The sequence below is a fragment of the Diachasma alloeum genome, unplaced genomic scaffold (genome assembly GCF_001412515.2).
Source record: "Diachasma alloeum isolate Michigan unplaced genomic scaffold, Dall2.0 Dall_scaffold_00211, whole genome shotgun sequence".
NCBI classification, from domain to species: domain Eukaryota; kingdom Metazoa; phylum Arthropoda; class Insecta; order Hymenoptera; family Braconidae; genus Diachasma; species Diachasma alloeum.
The window spans coordinates 503,447-522,037 of NW_021680376.1; the positions used below are offsets into that span (position 1 = coordinate 503,447).

Sequence of the window (18,591 nt, forward strand, 5' to 3'; positions counted from 1 at the left end):
AAAAAAAACAGTTTTATCTTATCGTGGAGATGTCTCTATAACGCGGACTACTCGATGTTTTCCGTTACTATCAAGTGATTAAAGTGCATTCAACTGAAGAATAGTTGTTAATTGAATGATTGTCGACCTGAAACTAGAATTAGTGTATTTGTTGGAGGAAATAGTTGTAGAAATAACATAAAAATTAGAAAATTTCCAAAATGTCTGCTGTGGCTGGAGAAAATATAAGCCTATTTGGACAGGCTATTATTCAAATAGGGGCTGGTGGTTCCGCTGGTTTCGTCGAAGTCTGCGTCATGCATCCCATGGATCTGGTGAAGACTCGAATGCAATTGCAAGTCAACTCAAGTGTCAAAAATCCTGGGTATTACACAGGTGAGACTCCGGATAAACTTGAGTATAAAAATTTATTGTAAAAGAATTTGAAATGTTTTTCAGGGGTTCTAGATTGTATGAAAAAAATGTACATACATGAGGGGTTGGGCTCATTCTGGAAAGGCATAGTTCCACCGATTATCGCGGAAACACCCAAACGGGCTGTTAAAGTAATAAAATTGTTTCATGTACTTATCTCGGTTTATTGATGATCATTATTGACACACGCTGTATTTGCCTTTGCTCCAGTTCTTCACGTTTGAGCAGTACAAAAAATGTTTTTTGTGGGGAGCTAGTGCACCGACACCGCTGGTAATGCTGAAGATTCTTATCGTTAACGCTCAGAAAAATGAGATCTTGTTTTAAAAATGTCAAAGGGCTTAAAATGAGATTTTCAAAACTCTCAGCCAATAAAAAAAATTAATAGAAAAACCTGGCGAATGCGAACTTTCTATTAGTTTTTGGGCGATTCTATTGATATTTTCAAAAGTTGATATTCTATAGAGAAGTCAATAGAATTAGATTTTTCTATAGAATTTCTTCGGCTCAAATTTTCTATTTTTTGTTTAATTTTCTTCATGAAGAGAGAATAAAAATAGAATGAAAAGTTGGAAAATTTGAGCCTCAGGAATTTAATAGAAAATATGTTAATAGAAAGTTCAATAGAAATCTAATCGAATTCTAGCAAATTCGCTAGGTTTTTTATTTAATTTTTTCGTGCGTGTCAACTTCAGAATTTTGAAAGTCTCAATTTGAAACATTTAAAAATCTCAATTTAAGATCGTAAGTCTCAAAATGAAGTTTGTTTTTCTTGGATGATGCATTATAAAATAAATTATTTTAGACATTCGCGCTCGCGGGATTCTGCGCGGGAGTAACCGAAGCAATATTGGTAAATCCATTTGAAGTTGTGAAAGTACAGTTACAGTCGAACCGCGAAAGACTGAAAAACACCCCATCAACGTTAGCCGTAACACGAGCCATCATAAGAAAAAATGGTCTAGGACTTGATGGTTTGAACAAAGGGTTATCAGCAACTGCTATGAGGAACGGAGTGTTCAATTCTTTCTATTTTGGATTTTATCACTCGGTTAAAAGCTACATACCTGTCAATAAAGATCCTTGGATGGAATTCTTCTCGAAGGTACCAATTTAAATCGCAAAAAATCATAGTGTCTTTAGATTACCCGAAATATGCCATTATCACGCTTGATTTTTCTCAACTGCTTCAAATATCATAATAGCAACACCTTTCTAGGGCCATTATACAGTCATGAATAAATATAAATGAATAAATGAATAACTGGAGCAGAAAAACACTGGTCTCCGGTAATAATGAAGGAGTCAATGCCATCATTGTTATGGGGAGCTGTCGATTTGATGTATTTGCTTAAATAGATTAACATTTTACATTACAATGTCGATAAGAAAAGTTAAATAATTATATGAAATAAAATTGTCCTGATGAGTGCATTTAGCACTTGAAACGTTGGCAAAGGATTCAGAATAAACTGATAGTTTTGTGCATATCATGACCGCATAATGGCCCTAGGAAGGTGTTGTTATTACGAAATATGCCGCACTATTTCGAAAATGAAAATTCATCAATAAAAATAATATTCTCAGGTGGGTCTAGGATTCATTGCTGGAACAACAGCTTCATGTCTGAATATTCCCTTCGACGTGGCGAAAAGTAGAATACAAGGTCCTCAAGGAGATATCAAGTACAAGGGAACGTTGAGGACAATAAAAATTATTTACCAGAGGGAAGGGTAAGTGAAGAGTCCGATGGGGATTGTTATTATCAGAAATTGAATATTAAATAATTTTTTTAAAGTAAATGACATTGACTGGGGGGATTGGAGGGAAATGGAAGGGAAAAAATTAATGCGAGGATCCCACATCAATTGTAAATGCCCTTTCTCATTACTTTAACGTATTTCTAGATTTTCAGCCTTGTACAAGGGGCTACTGCCAAAGGTACTTCGATTGGGCCCTGGGGGAGCAATAATGCTCGTCGTCTACGACTACATGCACGCCTTCCTCTCATTTCACATGATCAATTGAGTTCTACTCTTTACAATTACACATTATGAAAAAAAATAAAGAATAATCCATCTCGATCTTCATCTTGTACGTTATTTATAATTTATCAAGAATATACACATGTAGATCGTTGACCCAAAGAAAAATATCAGTCGTCGAGTAAAGAATCCAGCCATTTCTCCAAGTCAATGGACTTCGTTGGTTTGGCAGCATTCTTTCCTTTTGAATCTGCATCATAGATTAATATTTTTTAAATATGTTTAGCATAAGTGAAGTAGAGATTTGACTAGACTCATTACCTTCAGCAGCACGCGAATTAGCAGATGGAGCACTCGCAGGTAATAGCCGCACAGGCTCTTTCAGTGACAACAAAAAATCAAGATCTTCCTCCATGGTTTCAGTAGTGTTAACATGCTGTTGAGTTGCTCTAAGACTCTTACTTCTAGAATTTTTATCCTGACGAGCTTGTTCATCGATTTTTGACTGCTGTGAAATGAGAAATGACTCCATTTCCTTGGCATAATCTTTCCTAGCGAGCTCCGCCGATGAATTAATCAATGTGAGCTCGTCCTTCTGTAAATGTAGCAGTAGCAATTATTTTCTATCAACTACCGTCGCCCTTTTCCGTGTCAGATTCGATATTCCTTTATTCAATTAATTGTTTATAATCATTCTCAAAACAATACGACCGATGAGAATCATATGTTCCAATTTATCAGCTGGTAATTTTTCATATTACAATAAATGATTTGCTCATGTTCTAATTCCTATGTTCACTGAATAAGATGTCAATCATAATTACAATTTGTCATTTCGCGTTGTCAGCTCCACATTAAATTTAAAACTTCATTTGGAATATTGAGTCACAGCTTCTTTTTATTCATATTAGAAATTTTTTATTTGGATATTAATATTATTTGTTCAAAGTGAAAAAATCGATCATCATTTTCACTATATTGAATTCAGATTCTCCTATCCTTGACGTAAAAAATGTGAGATAATCTCATAATTCTAGCTATTAACTCTAATCAACTTTGTTCGAAGAAAGCCTTAGTAACCGCAATATTAAGAAAGTAGAATTATTCTATTTTCCTCTGACCTACATGATGTGGACAATTATGATTGGTTTGTTCATGTTCCATAGAATGGTATTCAATTCTCTTTTGTTTGTTAGGCGGGCTTCATGAAAATTCGACACAAGACGATTGAATTGATGATTGATTGATTGATGAAAATCGCCTTATTTTCTCCATTCGTTCGAGATTTTCTCCATGCTTTTTTTAGAAAGGATAATACTGAGTTATCACAGTGCTTACATTGAGATATTTCTCCTCGACGGTCACATATTCATTGAACGGAATGCAGTTAAATATCCTCGATAATTGATTAACATCAACCGAGAAATAGTCATTGAATTGAGATGCATCCCAAGTCCACTTTTTTTCACTTTTAAACGTGAAAGACGAAGTGGAAACCGGTGCATTCAAGAGTTCTTCAAAAGCCTTGCCGCTCTCGGGTTCATCGTCATCGCTGAGCTCAGCGAATCGACAATCCAGTTGGGATAATAATTTATTTGAAAATTCGTCATGGCTATCATAATCGCCATTGCTTCTACCGTTGGACTTGTTCTTCTTCGATTCTGCTGCATTACAATTCGGCCCTTTTTTGTGTTGTTTGTGATGAGCTTTTTTATGCTCGCTTCGTTTAAATTTGCTTCTATTTCTGGAAATAAAAATCGAAAAAATGAATCGAAATGAACAAGTGTATCAAGTTTGAATTGAATCATTAATATTATTAAAAAATTGTACTTGCGATTGTTTATGCGACGAACATGAATCAGAATCCATTTTTATTATATTGGTGATAGGTGATGATTGCAGATGATCCCAACCTGTCGAACATATTGTTGTATTTAATTAAGAAATAATTCAGGATGAATCGAAGGGGCGCATTTATTGATCGTTCTTCAGAATCAATCATAGAACAAAAGTGAATCACGCATGACGTTATTTCCAAACATTAGAGAATGACAATCAACTTTCTTTTTATTTTACAAAAGAGAGGACGAGGATAGATTAAACCATTCGATTCCGTAACAATATTATTATTATTATTCGATGGATTTATTAACTATCGGAGTGTCAATAAGCAGAATAACCTCATATTTTGGAGGAGAAAAATACAGGATAAGGTTATGATCACATTGGCCCCTCTCAAACTCACCTATAATAAAACTGAGATGATTGTGCACCGCAGAGTTGCCCAATCACCAATCACATTCTTGTCTCCCACCTCCAAACCAAAAACAATCTTCTCGCTCAGTCTGACCGTAACCGCAGTATAGATTTAGATACCCCTGGTAAACATGGCGTCAGCTTTGGAGTCGATGGTTGTTGATGATAAACAATTGCCTGAAAAACCAGTGGACAGAGAAAAGGTACATCATAAACTAATCCAATTAATCTAATCTAATAAATTAGTCGAACTAATTAATAAGTCTTATAATTATTTTATAATTCTTCTCATTTTTCTGGGAATTATTCCATGAATCGAGGACTTAACCTCTCATTCCTGGGGGTTTGTTTACATCAGAGTGAAGATATTCAACAAAATAATCGACGCAAATATTTATTCATTACCAAAATCTTATTTAAGCCATGAACAATGAAAGGGTTTAGTCGATTGGATAATTTTTTCAGACATGTCCACTACTTTTACGAGTATTCTGCAACACCGGTCGCCACCACAACATAATGGACTACAGTCGTGGAAATGTTCCATCAAATGAGCTACAAATTTACACGTGGATGGACGCTACTCTCCGAGAAATAACCGGTTTAGTTAAGGAAGTTAATCCTGATGCCAGGAGTAAGGGAACGTATTTTGATTTTTCACTTGTTACTCCGGAATTGAGGAACTCTGGGTATAGAATGAGGGAGATTGGAGTCACATGTTCTGGACAGAAAGGAGCTGATGATAATAAAACATTGGCTCAAGCAAGGTATTTGAAAGATTATTTAAACAGATGAGAAATTTGATTTTATCTCATTAAAACAGAGTTGAAATAATTTTATTCAGAGAGGAATTCCCTGAATTAAAATAATTCAATTGGAATTTTTTTTTTCATTTAGAAATATTTGATGAATAATCACGTCATTTATCTCTAGGTTTACGATCGGCGATTACCTGGACATTTCCATCACTCCCCCAAACAGAATGCAGCCAGCAATTAGACGAGGCGGTCCTCGCCAATACTGAAAAATCCCTCAATTTTTTATAAACTCCCAACGTCCAAGAGAAAAACAGTGAAAATTTACTCATAAATCACACAATTCTTTATTTGTAAACGCAATGAAAAAAATTTATATACAAAAGATCACATTAAATAACGCATTTTAAACCGGAAGTGAGATAAAAATTTCTCAACCTAAAAAAATGATAATCGAAAACCGAATTATTGAGCATTGACCAGGGAATACTGATTATTGAACACCAATTCACACGAAATTTTTTAAAAATTCATCAAGTGATTGAAGACATCGAGAAGGAAGAACACATTATATAAATATTCATGGTCTCATCTGTATCAAATGGAACCAGGAGGAAAATTATCGTATCCATAATAAACCCTTTTTTGTCACTGAAAAATTCCTTTTAAGCGACTGCTTGCACCTGACCTCCCCGACTCCCATTAGTCTCATAGCAAGAAATATAATTCGAATTTTGGATGGAAGAAAAATCGAGTCAATTTTCCCCCAATTTATCACCGCGACACAGCCCTTCAGCTCTAAAAATGCAAATGAGACAATCTTTTTAAGCTTCTCACCCTCAAAAAAATTGAGAACGCTCCCCCCTCATTCCACCGACTTCCAGAGAGCCTTCACTTTTTCCTCTTATCGCAGTCTGTCTTCTGAATAATAAGTTTGTTCCTCTGTCTGGTGACTTTGGTAGTGGTAGTTGCAGCACATGGACCTATCTGTTTAAACTCCTGCTGAGAGATCCTCGGCGGACTAGTGGTCCTAGCAACCGCCGATCCCCTGAACAGTGTCTCCAGATCCTGCACCCTCTTCTTCAAGAACTTGTTCTCCCTCCTGTACTTGACCATCTCCGAGTCCTTATCCTGTTTCTCATAGCTGGAGCTCCCAGTCTCATCCGCAACACTCCTAAACATCATATGCATCTTCTGCTCGTGCTGCTCCCTCAAGAATATCATCCTCCTCTCGGCCTCGACCTTCGAGTGCTTGAGAGAATTACTCAACTCCCGATTTATGATATCCAACGACTGAATCCTCGCCTCAGCATCATTAAGCTGCATCTCGAGACTCCGTCCCGCCTCCTTCAGATCGATAACCTTGTTAAAATACTTAGTAAACAACTTAACAATCTCATCCAGACTCAGCATGGACAACTGCCTCATAAGTACCATCTCCATATCCTCCCTCTTGCAGTTCTTGACATCGAAGCACTTCCTCCCGCAGATCTTCTCATTCTTCTGCTCAATCATGACATCAACCACCTCAATAGCCTCCCCACACTCCAGCCTCTTCCTCTCCTCCAAAGTGCTCAAAGTATTCTCCTTGAGCTTCGAGTCAAGATTGCACTTCTCCTCGGAGAGTCGTTCCTTCGTCTTCCTCAAATTCTCGATCTCAATCCTCAGAGCAGCCTTGGAGTCCACATCGTCCGCCCTCTCGAGGTCCATCGACTTCTCCTTGAGTATATGATCCAAATGCGAGATCCTGACTTCCAGCATGTCCTGCTTCTTGTCCTCACTCCTGTACCTGGCGCTCATCCTCTCGTCCTCACTCTCCGACTGCATCTCCTTGAGCTTCGACGCCGTCAGATTGTACTTCTCCTCCAGCTCACGAATCTTCCTCTGGTCCTCAGCGACCTCATCCTCCAGCTGATTCTTCCTCACCTCCTCCTTCCTCAACTGCTTCTTCATCTTCTCCATCTGCTTCTTGGAGGAGTTCAACGAGCTCTCGAGCTCCAACACCTTCTTCGCCGAATCCCCAGCGATCTGCTTCATCATCTCGATATCCCGCAATCTCTGCTCGTAATGTATCGCCATGTTCTTGTACAACTCAATCTCCCTCCTGTGCGTCGTCTTCTCCTCGTCCCTGTAGAGAGAATTCTCCGCGTGTGCCAATTGCGTTCTAGTGTTGTAGTACTGCTCCTCAAGCTTCGACCTCTTCCTCTGGAACTTCTGCTTGGCACTCGTCCGCGCCTCCGAGTTCTTTATCATATCCGCGATGAACTTCTCCTTGATCTTGATGGTCGTCTCCAGCTCGCCGATCCTCTTCTGGGCGCCGTCCAAGTCCGACTGGATCTTCTTCACCTGCGTCTGCTTAGCTTCGTTGTTCAAGGTCAACGTCTTCAGGGTCTTCATCGGCTCGGGCATTTCGTAGCTCTTCAGCGGCTCCAACAGCAGATCCTGGGAGTTGTCGAAGGCCTCCTGGTTGTCGTTAACACCCCTGAACCCTCGCCCATTGTCCAAATCCTCCTCGTAGGTTTTGCCGCAGGGCTTGAACGCCCCGTTGAAAGCTATCACTTCGTTGCACATTTCCGATCCTGGCAGCATCGAGTTCCGCCTGGAGTTGGCGTTCCTGATCGGCGTCGGCTTGATCAGCGGCACGTAGTCATTGTTGTTGTTGACAGGATGAGCATTTCCGGAGATTATCGTTAGGCCCTTCTCCTGGAAGCCGTCGTCGATGGCGTCTATCAGTCTGTCCGTCTCCATCTTGAGTTTGTTCATGCACTCGTCGAGCTTCTCCAAGAAGTCCGGATTGTCCGAGTCACCGTCGCTCTGGTCGTCGTCCTCCGACATCTCCGTGTCGCTCTCGGTGCTGCCCTCCGATGTGTTTTGGAACTCCATCCGCGCTTCCGACTCGTCGGTCCTCTCGTCTGTCTCCGTCACCTCTTCGATTCGCTCTAGGGATCTGCGGGCGTTCTCCGGGTAGCCTGGAATGCTTGCTGCGTCGTCGCTCGTTATGCACTCCTCGTACTCCTGCTTCAGGCACAGCCACTGCTTTATTTGGTCTTGCTCGTTGTGGGGGAGAATGTCGGAGGCGACGAGCTTGCTGAAGAGGCCCTCGGCGTTGGAGACGAGCTTCGACCACTGGGTCGCCGCGAACTCCAGGCGGAATATGTCGGCGCTTGGGCTGCGGTCGCCCGACGTGGCCGAGGTCAGCGTGTCGTGGGTCTCGTCGCCCGTCTGCTCGCTGTCATCCTCGGGGTTGTTCAGACGCGCACGGTAGGACGCCTCGATGTACTGGGTGTACATGCGGTGGTTGTCCAGGGGGTTCGGGAAGGGAATCCACGAGTTGTAGTGCATCATCGTGAGTGATCCCTATGGAAGTGCACTGGAAGGAAGGGGACATTCTTTATTCCAGTATTTTTTTTTATTAATAGTATATTTCGTAACGAGTGCAAAAAAGTGTTTTTTGGCGAGTGGGAGGTTTATATCACGAGCCGAAGGCGAGTGATATAATCCCACGAGCTAAAAAACATTTTTTCACGAGTTACGAACAATATTTTTCATCACAATGTGGCGGAAATTGGACTTTTAGGCACGCGGAGCGTGCCGAAAAGTTCACTTTTCGTCACAGCGTGATGAAAAATATTTTTCATCACAATGTGGCGGAAATTGGACTTTTAGGCACGCGGGGCGTGCCGAAAAGTACACTTTTCGTCACAGCGTGATGAAAATGTTATTTTTTTTATTTGAATTTTCTTTTTTTTATATCGACTTTTTTTTATTGAATATGTTCTATTGAACATTTCAATAGAATCGGCCAAAAATTAATAGAAAGTTCAATAGAAATCCAATAGAATTTTCTAACGAATTCGCTAGGTTTTTCTATTAAATTTTTTCATGGGTGTTAATAAACGATAATCAGCAAATACTATGAATTTAATCAATTGCTTCAAGGTGTTGCATTCTGCTGGCCTCGATGAATACTAGTCAAGTGAAATTTGACAGTCGTTCCATTGGAGAATGGCCCAACAGTGTGACTTTTCAAAAATCATTGTCACAGTGGGGAATGCCCCACTAGGATATCCTGAATTAAGAGTTTTAATTGCTGATAAATATGGGTATTTATTGGTGATCTTACCTGGAGGTATTCAAGGAACTCACTGAGATCTCATTCTCCATGTATTTACTACTCCATGTGTATATTATCAACTATCCAGAGCAGCCAGAGAGCGTCTGCCCAATGGATGCCCCATGGACCACGGGAGCCCGTCGGTAAATTGCGACTTAGAACAAGTTTCCAGGAGTGATCGCCAGGCGCAGGTGCGCGACGCCTTTACCATGAGAGCTGAACAGAGTTTTCAACTACTCTGACGTGCTCAAGTACATGAACAAGTACTCGATGTTGGGTAATGTGTTAATATAGCAACTCCAACGAATTTTTCGAGGAAGCTGAATTATTTTGTCATCCAATATAAATAGAAATTGAAATCAGGAAAAAAATTGAGTCGGACTCAATTAGGTAAATAACTTGAAGGGGGTGACTGGGTCAAATTTTGACCTTTGTGGGGTTCATACCAGCTGCGTCCCCGTTGCGAACCCTGGGTAATGCTAAGTGCTGGTGAAGCTTGATACTTTGAAAAATAAGTGCTTCACTACACGTTGAATTTATATGAACACCTCATAATTGAAATTTCATAAATTGCTTTTAGAAGGGAAAGCGCAGAAAGGGAAGTCCCGTACATCTACATGAGCATCCACGTTATTAAGTGTGATGGCTCAAAGGCGGTTAAATTCATTCATTGCAACTAGGTTCCGACAAAATATACGTCAAATTACTTCAAGTTCAATATAAAAAAGTTAATATTTACCTATCAGTATTCAGAATGAGTAGGAGGTGCTGTTCTACCTAATTACCCGAAGTTGGTAGCAGTTAGAGATTGGCGATAACCCGATATATCGAAGTGTCCGATATTGTATATCGATATTCGATATTTTTCGTCAATCTCGAAGTCTAGATAGATAGATACGTCGCTGGTCGATTAAACACCTAGTCACCAAAATCTTACATAGTTGTCATAAGGGTCACAAGGCGGAAGTCAACACAATCAGTCATAAATAAGCCGTGATGACGGCAGCCAAGTGAAATGAGCGTCGTTAAGACACGGAATACCCATTATTAAATGATTATTATTTTATGACTGATTTCGTAGTAAAGAGTGACATAAGAGAGGAATATGTCAATGCGATGACACGTTCTGAACGCTCGAATGATTGAAATTATGGAAGAATCAGTTCAGTGTAGACAGATATGAATTTACGTTGATGTAGTGTGGCCAATCAGTTTTCGCACAGACTATATCAATAAATCTGGCTTTGGCAAACTGATCCATTAGCAAATGTGTGCAAATTTGTATTTTCATTTTGTACGAAGGGGAGGAGAATTTTCGGTTACTCGACTCTGTGGCGTATTTGGTAGCAACATGAGATTCACACCCTCGGGCTGCCAGGTTTGAGCTATGGCTGAGGATTTTCCACAATTTTTTATGAGAATTTTCCACATAATGGTCAAATGGAAATTCCATACAATTGTCAAATCGAATATTTGACGTAATTTTCAACTGAAAAATTCACTTCACATTCAAAATTGAAATAATTCAATTATTTATAACAATGTCAAAGCCAACTTGACTGCACCGAGAAATATTCAATAAAAATTACGTAAATTATCTTTTCCGTAATTCCGGAGCGAAATATGGTTGTAGGAAATTTTACGGAACTGTTACGCAATTTTCCCAGAGCGTTCCGTAATTTTTATTTCAATCTCCTGTGAAAAATTACGATACCGTCCCGCAAATTATCTGAGTTGATTCCGTAATCGGTGAGCGAATTGTGAGTTCCGTAATTTTTACGGACCATTTTTCTCCGTGTGGAAAATTAACCAAGATGTTCGTATTGTATGCCTCTGCACCAGTCCACATCTCGATAATTTTTTCGTGGAGCCTATTACCAGGATCAAACCCCAGCTGACGTATGAACTAAAGAGCCCACTTATTGCTGCGATCTATCGATTTTTTTAAGTGTCTTAAGGAAGCGTTACGGCTGATGGGTTATCCAGTAAGGGACCAATGAGTGAAAAAAGACGGCTGAAAATAAAAAAATGGAGACGGGAGGAGCGAGAGAGGGGTTATTTAAATACACCGGCTAAGTTCGCGTACTCGTTCAGTCCAACAATGATGTTTTAATCCGATCCATTAGAACCTGTGCGCGTTATCTCCATTCGTTCGGATCGGCAATCAATATTTTAAGTAAAAATCGTGGTTAATTATATCTTGTTGAATATCTTTGGGGGGATTTGGCACTGGCTCAAGCGAAAACACTGGCCCACATGCCGAACAAGTAAGTAAAGAGATTTTTATATGGGAATCCGAGTTATTTTACTACACCATCCGTTCGAGTTTTCGTTACATTTTTTTTGTCCGAGGGGAGTCGCGGGCCTTTTTACAGAAAATTGTCCTCAGTGTCAGGATGATGAGTGTCAGGCTGTCTCATGGAGTGATGCAGTACCGAGTGAACGGGTACCGGAGATTGAGGTACCATTCCTCCAAGAACGATTTCCCTCGCTGAGGAGAACTCAAAAAGCGGTTGTGAATAAATTTCAACAGTATCGGTAATTGTATTTTTGGTTCTTTTTGTTTTCAATAGAGTAATTTTTCCAACAAAGTGGGAAAAGGTCTCGCAAACGTTCCTTAAGGAGCATAAAAGATAATATTTATATTGGAATTATTGAAGCAAATTTGGAAATGGATGATGACGTTTTTAGTATCAACGAATTATTTTGGTCAACCGATGCTATCATAGGCCTGATTGGAAGTAGACCGCCTAGATTTAGTCAGATTCATAAGCACTATGCAATTAACCCAAATGCTTGGCCCAAATCCAAGAATTAAAACACTTCCCAATAAATATACCCATTAAGAGGCCTCGGGGATAAATAAATGACTAATGAATTCTCGGTCGAAAGTGGCTGGAAAAATCTGAATGATAGCTTGAAATATTTGTTACTTTTGTAGGAATTGGATAAAACGGGTTGAAGATGATCTGAAGGGGACAAATAATTTTAAGAAATGTGCAAAAATGCGAGGTGGACGACAGTTGTGGGCGCCACCATATTTTTTCCCTCTCCCGTTTAAACCTTCATCCTCACGTCAACTCATACTCAACTCGCTTCATCCGTTTCTACAAAAATGGAAAATCTTGTAAGCCATCTTTTGGATTTTTCGATTTTCTTTTGGCTGGGTATTCATGACGCAGTTTTCCCCGCATTTCGGTAGTTCTTCTTCACTATCAAAACCGTTTGATAATTGAGGTAGATGTCACATTAATATCATATCCGTCAACATACAAGTGAAAGAATCATTTAGCTCTTCTAATTGTTTTCCAATTAGCCGGCAACAACCGATTCATGATTGCCGAAAGTTTGTATAAACCAATATCTTTCCGATTATTCTTTCGCCTCGGTAACGGGAGTACGACCGGGATTATGCAATCCCTCAATTATTGAATTGTAAAATATTTTCGTCGAATGGATCGATTTTTAAACGTAAGGGGAGATCTTTAACACGGAAAAATATTATCTTCTAGACATATGTAAACAATGCAAAATTCAAAAATTATATATCTTGAAGGGACGAGCTGACAGGGGTACATCTACTTGAACACCAATAATTATTACATGAAGTGTCTCAAAGAAATTTAAATTCATATTAGCTACCGAGGTTGCCCATAATTTAAAGTCACGAATTTTGTTTTACCAAATTATCGACAATCCTGAGCTAGAATTCGTCAATAGGATGTGGTGGAATGTCTCCATTCTTCTTTCATTTTCAGCGATTCAACATGGTGGGGACGCAAGTCACTGCTGGCGCGTGGGCTCCTACTCCTTTTACTGCTTGCTATTCTTCTTTGTATTGCCTTGGCAATCGCTCTTTATTTTCTGCCAGCGGTGTTCATGTTGAACGATATGGACAACAGCACCGGTAAATTAATTTTTGGTACTCACATGTAATATTTCCTTCGATACGTTATCCCGAAGGAAGCAAAAATAAAAATACCAAAAATTGAGTAGAGCAAAAATCTAAAAAAGATTTGTTCGGAAAGTGATTCATTCGATTGAATTAATCAAAAAAAAAATTTCAGATGATTTCTGCAGAACATCGACTTGTCTTCATGCTGGTAAGTTCATATAATATAAAATATCTGTTGACTATATGATATTTTTTGTGAAAATTCTTTCTAAAGAAACGAATTGTGCGACAAAAGTAGTCGTATTTTCCCGGAGCTTCCCCGAAAAAAAAGGGAAAATGCGCCAATTTGATTTCCTTTATTTCTCAGCCGCAGAGGTTTTGAAAAAAATGGACAGAGACGTCGAGCCCTGCGACGACTTCTACAGATTCGCGTGCGGTGGATTTTTGAAAAATACATCAATCCCAAATGATAGAGACCAAGTTGACACATTCTCCGTCATCCGCGATAAAGTCCAGGAGCAGTTGAGAATTAGTGTCGAGGAGCCAAGTCCTCCCACGGAACCAAAATCGTTCAAGCTTGCTAAGAATTTGTACAAATCTTGCATGAATACGAGTGAGTGGGGAAATACTGTCCAAATAAATCACATTAACAATACAGTTGAACTTTCTGAGGACACTTTCCGGAAGTGACACATAATTCAGTAGCGAAGTGGTAAAAGAAGATAAGTCAATTTTGACTGTTGACCAGTTTTCCATCAATATCTCGGCATCTAAGGGAGATAGCGAAATTTTCGTAATTACATTTATTATAGCACTCAATCGGCTCCACAAAAAAGGTGATAACAAAAATTTCGCCATCTGCCTTAGATTCCGAGATATTGATTGAAAACTGGTCAATAGTCAAAAATGACTCATCTCCTTTTACCACTTTGCCACTGAATTGATGATTTACAGCTGCAATTCGAGCTCAGAGTCTCAAGCAACTTCTCACTGACCTGACGGAACTTGGAGGATGGCCGGTGCTAGAGGGAGACCGGTGGGATGAAAGATCTTTCAACTGGATTGAGTCGACATACAACGTGCGCGACCGGGGATATCCTTTCGATTACTTTCTCCGTGTGACTGTCGAGCCGGATTGGAAGAACAATATCAAACGAGTCATCTATGTGGGGTTTTATTTATAATACCTAAACTGTGAATGTTCAAGGAAATCTGGAAATCAGTACCATTTATGTGGGGTTTTTGCACTTTTTAGTTGGACAAAGCTGCTCTGAAAGTCCCTCTGGAAGCCCTGTCATTCGACAAAACAAAATACATGGTGGATATTGCAGTAATGCTCGGAGCTAAACCAGAATCAGCCGAAGAAGAGATGCGCAGTCTCTTAGACTTCGAGGCTGAGATATACAGTGTAAGCGTCAATCTTCGCAATGCGTCACTATCAATTTTTATAGGGGAGGGTAGGGCAAAACGAGGGCCAGGCAGGCAAAACGGCCACTAACAGAAAATCAATAATTTTTACTTTGGCTTCCGAATGAAAGCAAAAACAAAAATCCAAATTCATTTGTGGTAGTGATGCTGTCGAGACTAGTCGAGAAGTATTTTGAAGAGATCATCACGGTCTGGAAAAACATCGAAAGTTTTGGAATCGTCGCAATCTCGAAAGACATTGGATCGGTGCATCTTGTCACAATTCCGGGACGATTTATCTTGCCTGGCTCTCGAGATTTTCGGTTTTTTAAGTTCACGAGACGAGACAGATATCGAGACAAATATTAGAAAAACAGAAAATACTGAAACGCAGACTGATGGATTCTCCCAAGTTCGTGACGAGATGCACCGATCCAATGTCTTTCGAGATTACGACGATAACTAAACTTTCGATTTTTTTTGACCGTGATGATCTTTCCAAAATAATTCTCGTCTAGTCTCGACGGCATCACTAATTTGTGATTTGAGGTGATTAGCAAATCTGATCAAATTGCGGTTCAACGACACTTCTTGTCTATAAAATCCCTGTGGCGGTTGCGATCCAAGAAACTCACTTTTAATTCAACACATTCAGTGTTCCTGATTTGAAGGAAAGAAAAAAAAAAATTATCAATTTTCTGTCAGTGGTCCGCTTTGCCCTACCCTCTTCTACCTTAAAAAAATTCCCTGGATTTTTCTCCTGAAACACACATCGCGTATTTAATTATCCAGTTGGTTCAATTGAACGAGGCAGATCGTTTCTCTGAATTCGCTTACGCCCCTCTGACGGTCTCCGACCTCCCCGACTTGTACCCCAGCATCCCCTGGAAGGAGTACTTCAACCGCGTGCTGCCACCCTCAGTCCGAGTGGGAAATTGTGACGTCATCATCAGACAGGCCGCCTCCTACATCAAAAGCCTGGAGGAATTGATGGGGAAAACACCAAAAAGGGTTCAGGCCAATTACGTAATGTGGAGGGTGGTAGAGTCATCGCTCAGTTACATGAATGATGAAATAAGAGAACGTGAGCCTCAGTGGAGGGGTGGAAAGACAGCGAGGGAGCCCCGATGGAAGGAATGCATGGACGTGCTCTCGCAGAAGCTCCCGCTGAGCGTGGCAGCCCTGTACGTCAGGAAATACTTCCACAAGGGAGTTAAGAAGAATGCCATTGAGGTGGTCGACGACGTCAGCAAACAGTTCCATCAGATTCTGGGGAGGAGCGAGTGGATGGATGACGAAACCAGGGGGAGGGCGCGGCAGAAAGCCACCTCCATAACCAGTCACATTGCTTATCATGATCAGTTATTTGATGATAGGAAATTTGAGGAGTACTATCAGAATCTAGAACTCAGCGATGAGCATTATCTACAGGGAATCCTGAATATTTCCCTGTTTGACTCGAAGAATTCGTTCAGCATGTTGGGAAAACCTATCGACAAGGGCGATTGGATCACATATGGAAATTCCGCGCGAGTGAATGTCAGCTATTGTCCGACTCTGAACAGTATTGGTGAGTAAGCAAGCTGAAGTTGATGAGATAACTGGATTATTTACTATATTTTTGTGGAAATTCGTCTCAAATTTTCCGAGGTCTTTTTGGTTTCTGAGGAAAACAAGGGGAAAATTGTAATAAATTGGCAATTTGCTTTCGAATGGAATTTCTACAGTGGTGAGATTGACTTCAACATTGCCTCAGCGTTAAGGTTTTTTACCTTTCCCTCTATATTGGTTTCAAAATAATTTTTTTCAATAGATGATGTAATCGATCTCATGATCGTACTCGGTCAAGAGGACGTTGGGAAGAATATATTAATCTCTCTCTCGTGAAAGTCGGATAGCTCACTATTTAGCCGGAGGAGTGGGGACGACCAATCGCGCGTCGCGGCGCTCCCCACTCCGCCGTGCTCTCACCTCACGATCGTCCAGTAACGTGTCATTGCTGGTTCCAGAGGTGCGCTCTTCCATTCATTCAATTTATTTGGCGTTGATTCCTGCTTTCCATTTACCGGGCCGGTGCAGACGGCACTGGTGAGTGGGTCGTCCGAACGCTCACAGCCGACTTTACGCTCCACCTAGTTGGATGGTTGCAAAGTGGGAGAAACGTCTTTGACGAAAGAGGGTTGATTGACATTAATTCTGACATTCGGGATTTTTAAGGGGGGATATACATGATTTTTGGAACTGACATAGAATAATCTTCAACTTTCTTTCGCAATTGATGTTCTTTAAAAAAAAATTGTAGAACTCCCGGCTGGCATTCTTCAGGATATCTTCATCAGTAATGATCTCCCAAGGTACCTGAGCTACGGTGCCATTGGGCGCATGGTTGGTCACGAAATCGCCCATGGATTCGATAATCAAGGACGATGGTTCGATAGAGTGGGAAACCGCGGTGATTGGTGGACACCCTCCACTGTGGAAAATTTCCTCGCTAAATCTCAATGTATTATCGATCAGTATGGAAACTACTCGGTCAAAGAATTGAACGTAAGGAAATATATCAGGGAAAATTAATTTCTGTTGATGTTCCCCATTGAGTCATTTCATTCTCCAATTATCTCGCCAATAAGCCTTTTCACATTTTTTGAGGAAACCAGAAATTCCTCAAAAATGAAAAAAAAAAAAATTGCAAGAAATAAAATTTTCCTTCTTTCCCCATTCGTAGCTGAATGGAGAGAATACTCAGGGAGAAAACATCGCAGACAACGGTGGTTTCATTGCTGCGTACCTAGCTTACGACGACTGGTCAGCGCGCAATGACGAAGAGAAAATGCTCCCAGGGCTCGCTTATACCCCAAGACAAATGTTCTGGATAAGTGCAGCCAGCACTTTGTGCACAGTCCAGCGACCTGAGAGACTCAGACTCCAAATCGCCGAGGGGGTGCAGACTCCTGCCGAATATCGTATCTTAGGAACACTATCCAACATTCCAGCCTTTGCTGAGGACTTCAAATGTCCCGTGGGCTCCAAAATGAATCCGGAGGAGAAATGTGCTGTCTGGTGATTTTTTAATTAATGTTATTGGAGTAATGAATGCATTTTCTCTTCGGTTTCATGGCGCTCATCAATCTAAAGTGTATTATTGATTTATTTATGCATTTTTGTACTCAAGGAGAAGTCTTCTTTAAATCACCTCCTTCTAGCTCCATAATTCCCCCAAATCTACGTGATTGATGATTTTTTTAAAATAAAAATTAATTTAATAAATTATTTAAATTAATAAAAAATGAAATAAATGGAGTTTCTTTATCCCTCTCTCTCTCTTAATAATGCGGAAAATTGCGCATGTGGTACCGTTTCCTAGGTTTTCTGTATTTTCAGTTTTGTTACAGTCGACTGTCGTTACAGTATCATTTCTCCACATATTTATTTTTTCGTACTAACTTCACTTTTCCTCGTCCGGGGATTGGCCCTGTCCCAAACTCGTGAAAGTGAAAATCACTGCGGGAAAATATCCTCGCCTTCGGCTCGAACGCCAACTCCACATGAGTATAAAAACCCCATGGCACTCGTCCTGAAATATACTACAGTCGTCATATATACGCCATCTACCTTCCTCCGCTCTGACAGAAACATTGACTGATCGCTGTTACAAACTCTAGGGCTCTATTTTTGAGCCGCTCTTTCATTTGAACCCAAAAGAACATTCATATCTTGTCTGACATCGCTGCTACAAACTCTGGTCTTCAACTCTGGTTTAAATTG

At 40.3% G+C, this 18,591-nt stretch overlaps 5 protein-coding genes across 6 annotated transcripts; 3 read left to right on the forward strand and 2 right to left on the reverse strand.

Annotated features, from left to right (window-relative positions):
• Positions 1-23: 23 nt before the first annotated feature.
• LOC107036818 (mitochondrial 2-oxodicarboxylate carrier) lies at positions 24-2,514 on the forward strand. The gene is made up of 6 exons (XM_015255015.2): positions 24-375; positions 439-545; positions 625-687; positions 1,220-1,519; positions 2,002-2,147; positions 2,322-2,514. Exons 1-6 carry the CDS (start codon positions 201-203, stop codon positions 2,440-2,442), a joined length of 912 nt encoding a protein of 303 aa, XP_015110501.1. The 5' UTR covers positions 24-200; the 3' UTR covers positions 2,443-2,514.
• On the reverse strand, positions 2,495-4,819 carry LOC107036819. Of its 2 annotated transcripts, none has more exons than XM_015255017.2 (5): positions 4,645-4,819; positions 4,234-4,312; positions 3,738-4,143; positions 2,721-2,994; positions 2,495-2,649 (listed from the first exon to the last, which is right to left on the reverse strand). In XM_015255017.2, exons 2-5 carry the CDS (start codon positions 4,266-4,268, stop codon positions 2,570-2,572), a joined length of 795 nt encoding a protein of 264 aa, XP_015110503.1. In that variant the 5' UTR covers positions 4,269-4,312; positions 4,645-4,819; the 3' UTR covers positions 2,495-2,569. The 2 variants fall into 2 exon arrangements, with proteins under 2 accessions (XP_015110503.1, XP_015110502.1); XM_015255016.1 differs by lacking the exon at positions 4,645-4,819 and adding an exon at positions 4,580-4,640.
• Positions 4,729-5,827, forward strand: LOC107036820 (histone deacetylase complex subunit SAP18). The gene is made up of 3 exons (XM_015255018.2): positions 4,729-4,858; positions 5,121-5,422; positions 5,589-5,827. The coding sequence occupies exons 1-3, from the start codon at positions 4,787-4,789 to the stop codon at positions 5,677-5,679; spliced, it is 465 nt and encodes a 154-aa protein (XP_015110504.1). The 5' UTR covers positions 4,729-4,786; the 3' UTR covers positions 5,680-5,827.
• Positions 5,734-9,654, reverse strand: LOC107036817 (kinesin-like protein costa). The gene is made up of 2 exons (XM_015255014.1): positions 9,534-9,654; positions 5,734-8,780 (listed from the first exon to the last, which is right to left on the reverse strand). The coding sequence occupies exon 2, from the start codon at positions 8,753-8,755 to the stop codon at positions 6,302-6,304; it is 2,454 nt and encodes an 817-aa protein (XP_015110500.1). The 5' UTR covers positions 8,756-8,780; positions 9,534-9,654; the 3' UTR covers positions 5,734-6,301.
• Positions 9,655-13,415: 3,761 nt separating this feature from the next.
• On the forward strand, positions 13,416-17,890 carry LOC107036759 (neprilysin-2-like). Its single transcript, XM_015254902.2, has 8 exons — positions 13,416-13,431; positions 13,592-13,627; positions 13,787-14,032; positions 14,374-14,585; positions 14,675-14,833; positions 15,619-16,396; positions 17,129-17,373; positions 17,552-17,890. Exons 1-8 carry the CDS (start codon positions 13,416-13,418, stop codon positions 17,888-17,890), a joined length of 2,031 nt encoding a protein of 676 aa, XP_015110388.2.
• Positions 17,891-18,591: the final 701 nt, after the last annotated feature.

Excerpts from the sequence above, each read along its gene's own strand:
- LOC107036818 (XM_015255015.2), top strand. The coding sequence starts at position 201 with ATGTCTGCTGTGGCTGGAGAAAATATAAGCCTATTTGGACAGGCTATT. Across the intron at positions 376-438 it reads AAATCCTGGGTATTACACAG|GGGTTCTAGATTGTATGAAA; the intron begins GTGAGACTCCGG and ends AATGTTTTTCAG. Across the intron at positions 1,520-2,001 it reads GGATGGAATTCTTCTCGAAG|GTGGGTCTAGGATTCATTGC; the intron begins GTACCAATTTAA and ends TAATATTCTCAG.
- LOC107036819 (XM_015255017.2), bottom strand. The coding sequence starts at position 4,268 with ATGGATTCTGATTCATGTTCGTCGCATAAACAATC. Across the intron at positions 4,144-4,233 it reads TGTTCGTCGCATAAACAATC|AAATAGAAGCAAATTTAAAC; the intron begins GCAAGTACAATT and ends TTTTATTTCCAG. Across the intron at positions 2,650-2,720 it reads TAATTCGCGTGCTGCTGAAG|ATTCAAAAGGAAAGAATGCT; the intron begins GTAATGAGTCTA and ends TCTATGATGCAG.
- LOC107036820 (XM_015255018.2), top strand. The coding sequence starts at position 4,787 with ATGGCGTCAGCTTTGGAGTCGATGGTTGTTGATGATAAACAATTGCCT. Across the intron at positions 4,859-5,120 it reads AACCAGTGGACAGAGAAAAG|ACATGTCCACTACTTTTACG; the intron begins GTACATCATAAA and ends TAATTTTTTCAG. Across the intron at positions 5,423-5,588 it reads AAAACATTGGCTCAAGCAAG|GTTTACGATCGGCGATTACC; the intron begins GTATTTGAAAGA and ends ATTTATCTCTAG.
- LOC107036817 (XM_015255014.1), bottom strand. The coding sequence starts at position 8,755 with ATGATGCACTACAACTCGTGGATTCCCTTCCCGAACCCCCTGGACAAC.
- LOC107036759 (XM_015254902.2), top strand. Across the intron at positions 14,586-14,674 it reads ATATCAAACGAGTCATCTAT|TTGGACAAAGCTGCTCTGAA; the intron begins GTGGGGTTTTAT and ends TGCACTTTTTAG. Across the intron at positions 17,374-17,551 it reads ACTCGGTCAAAGAATTGAAC|CTGAATGGAGAGAATACTCA; the intron begins GTAAGGAAATAT and ends CCCCATTCGTAG.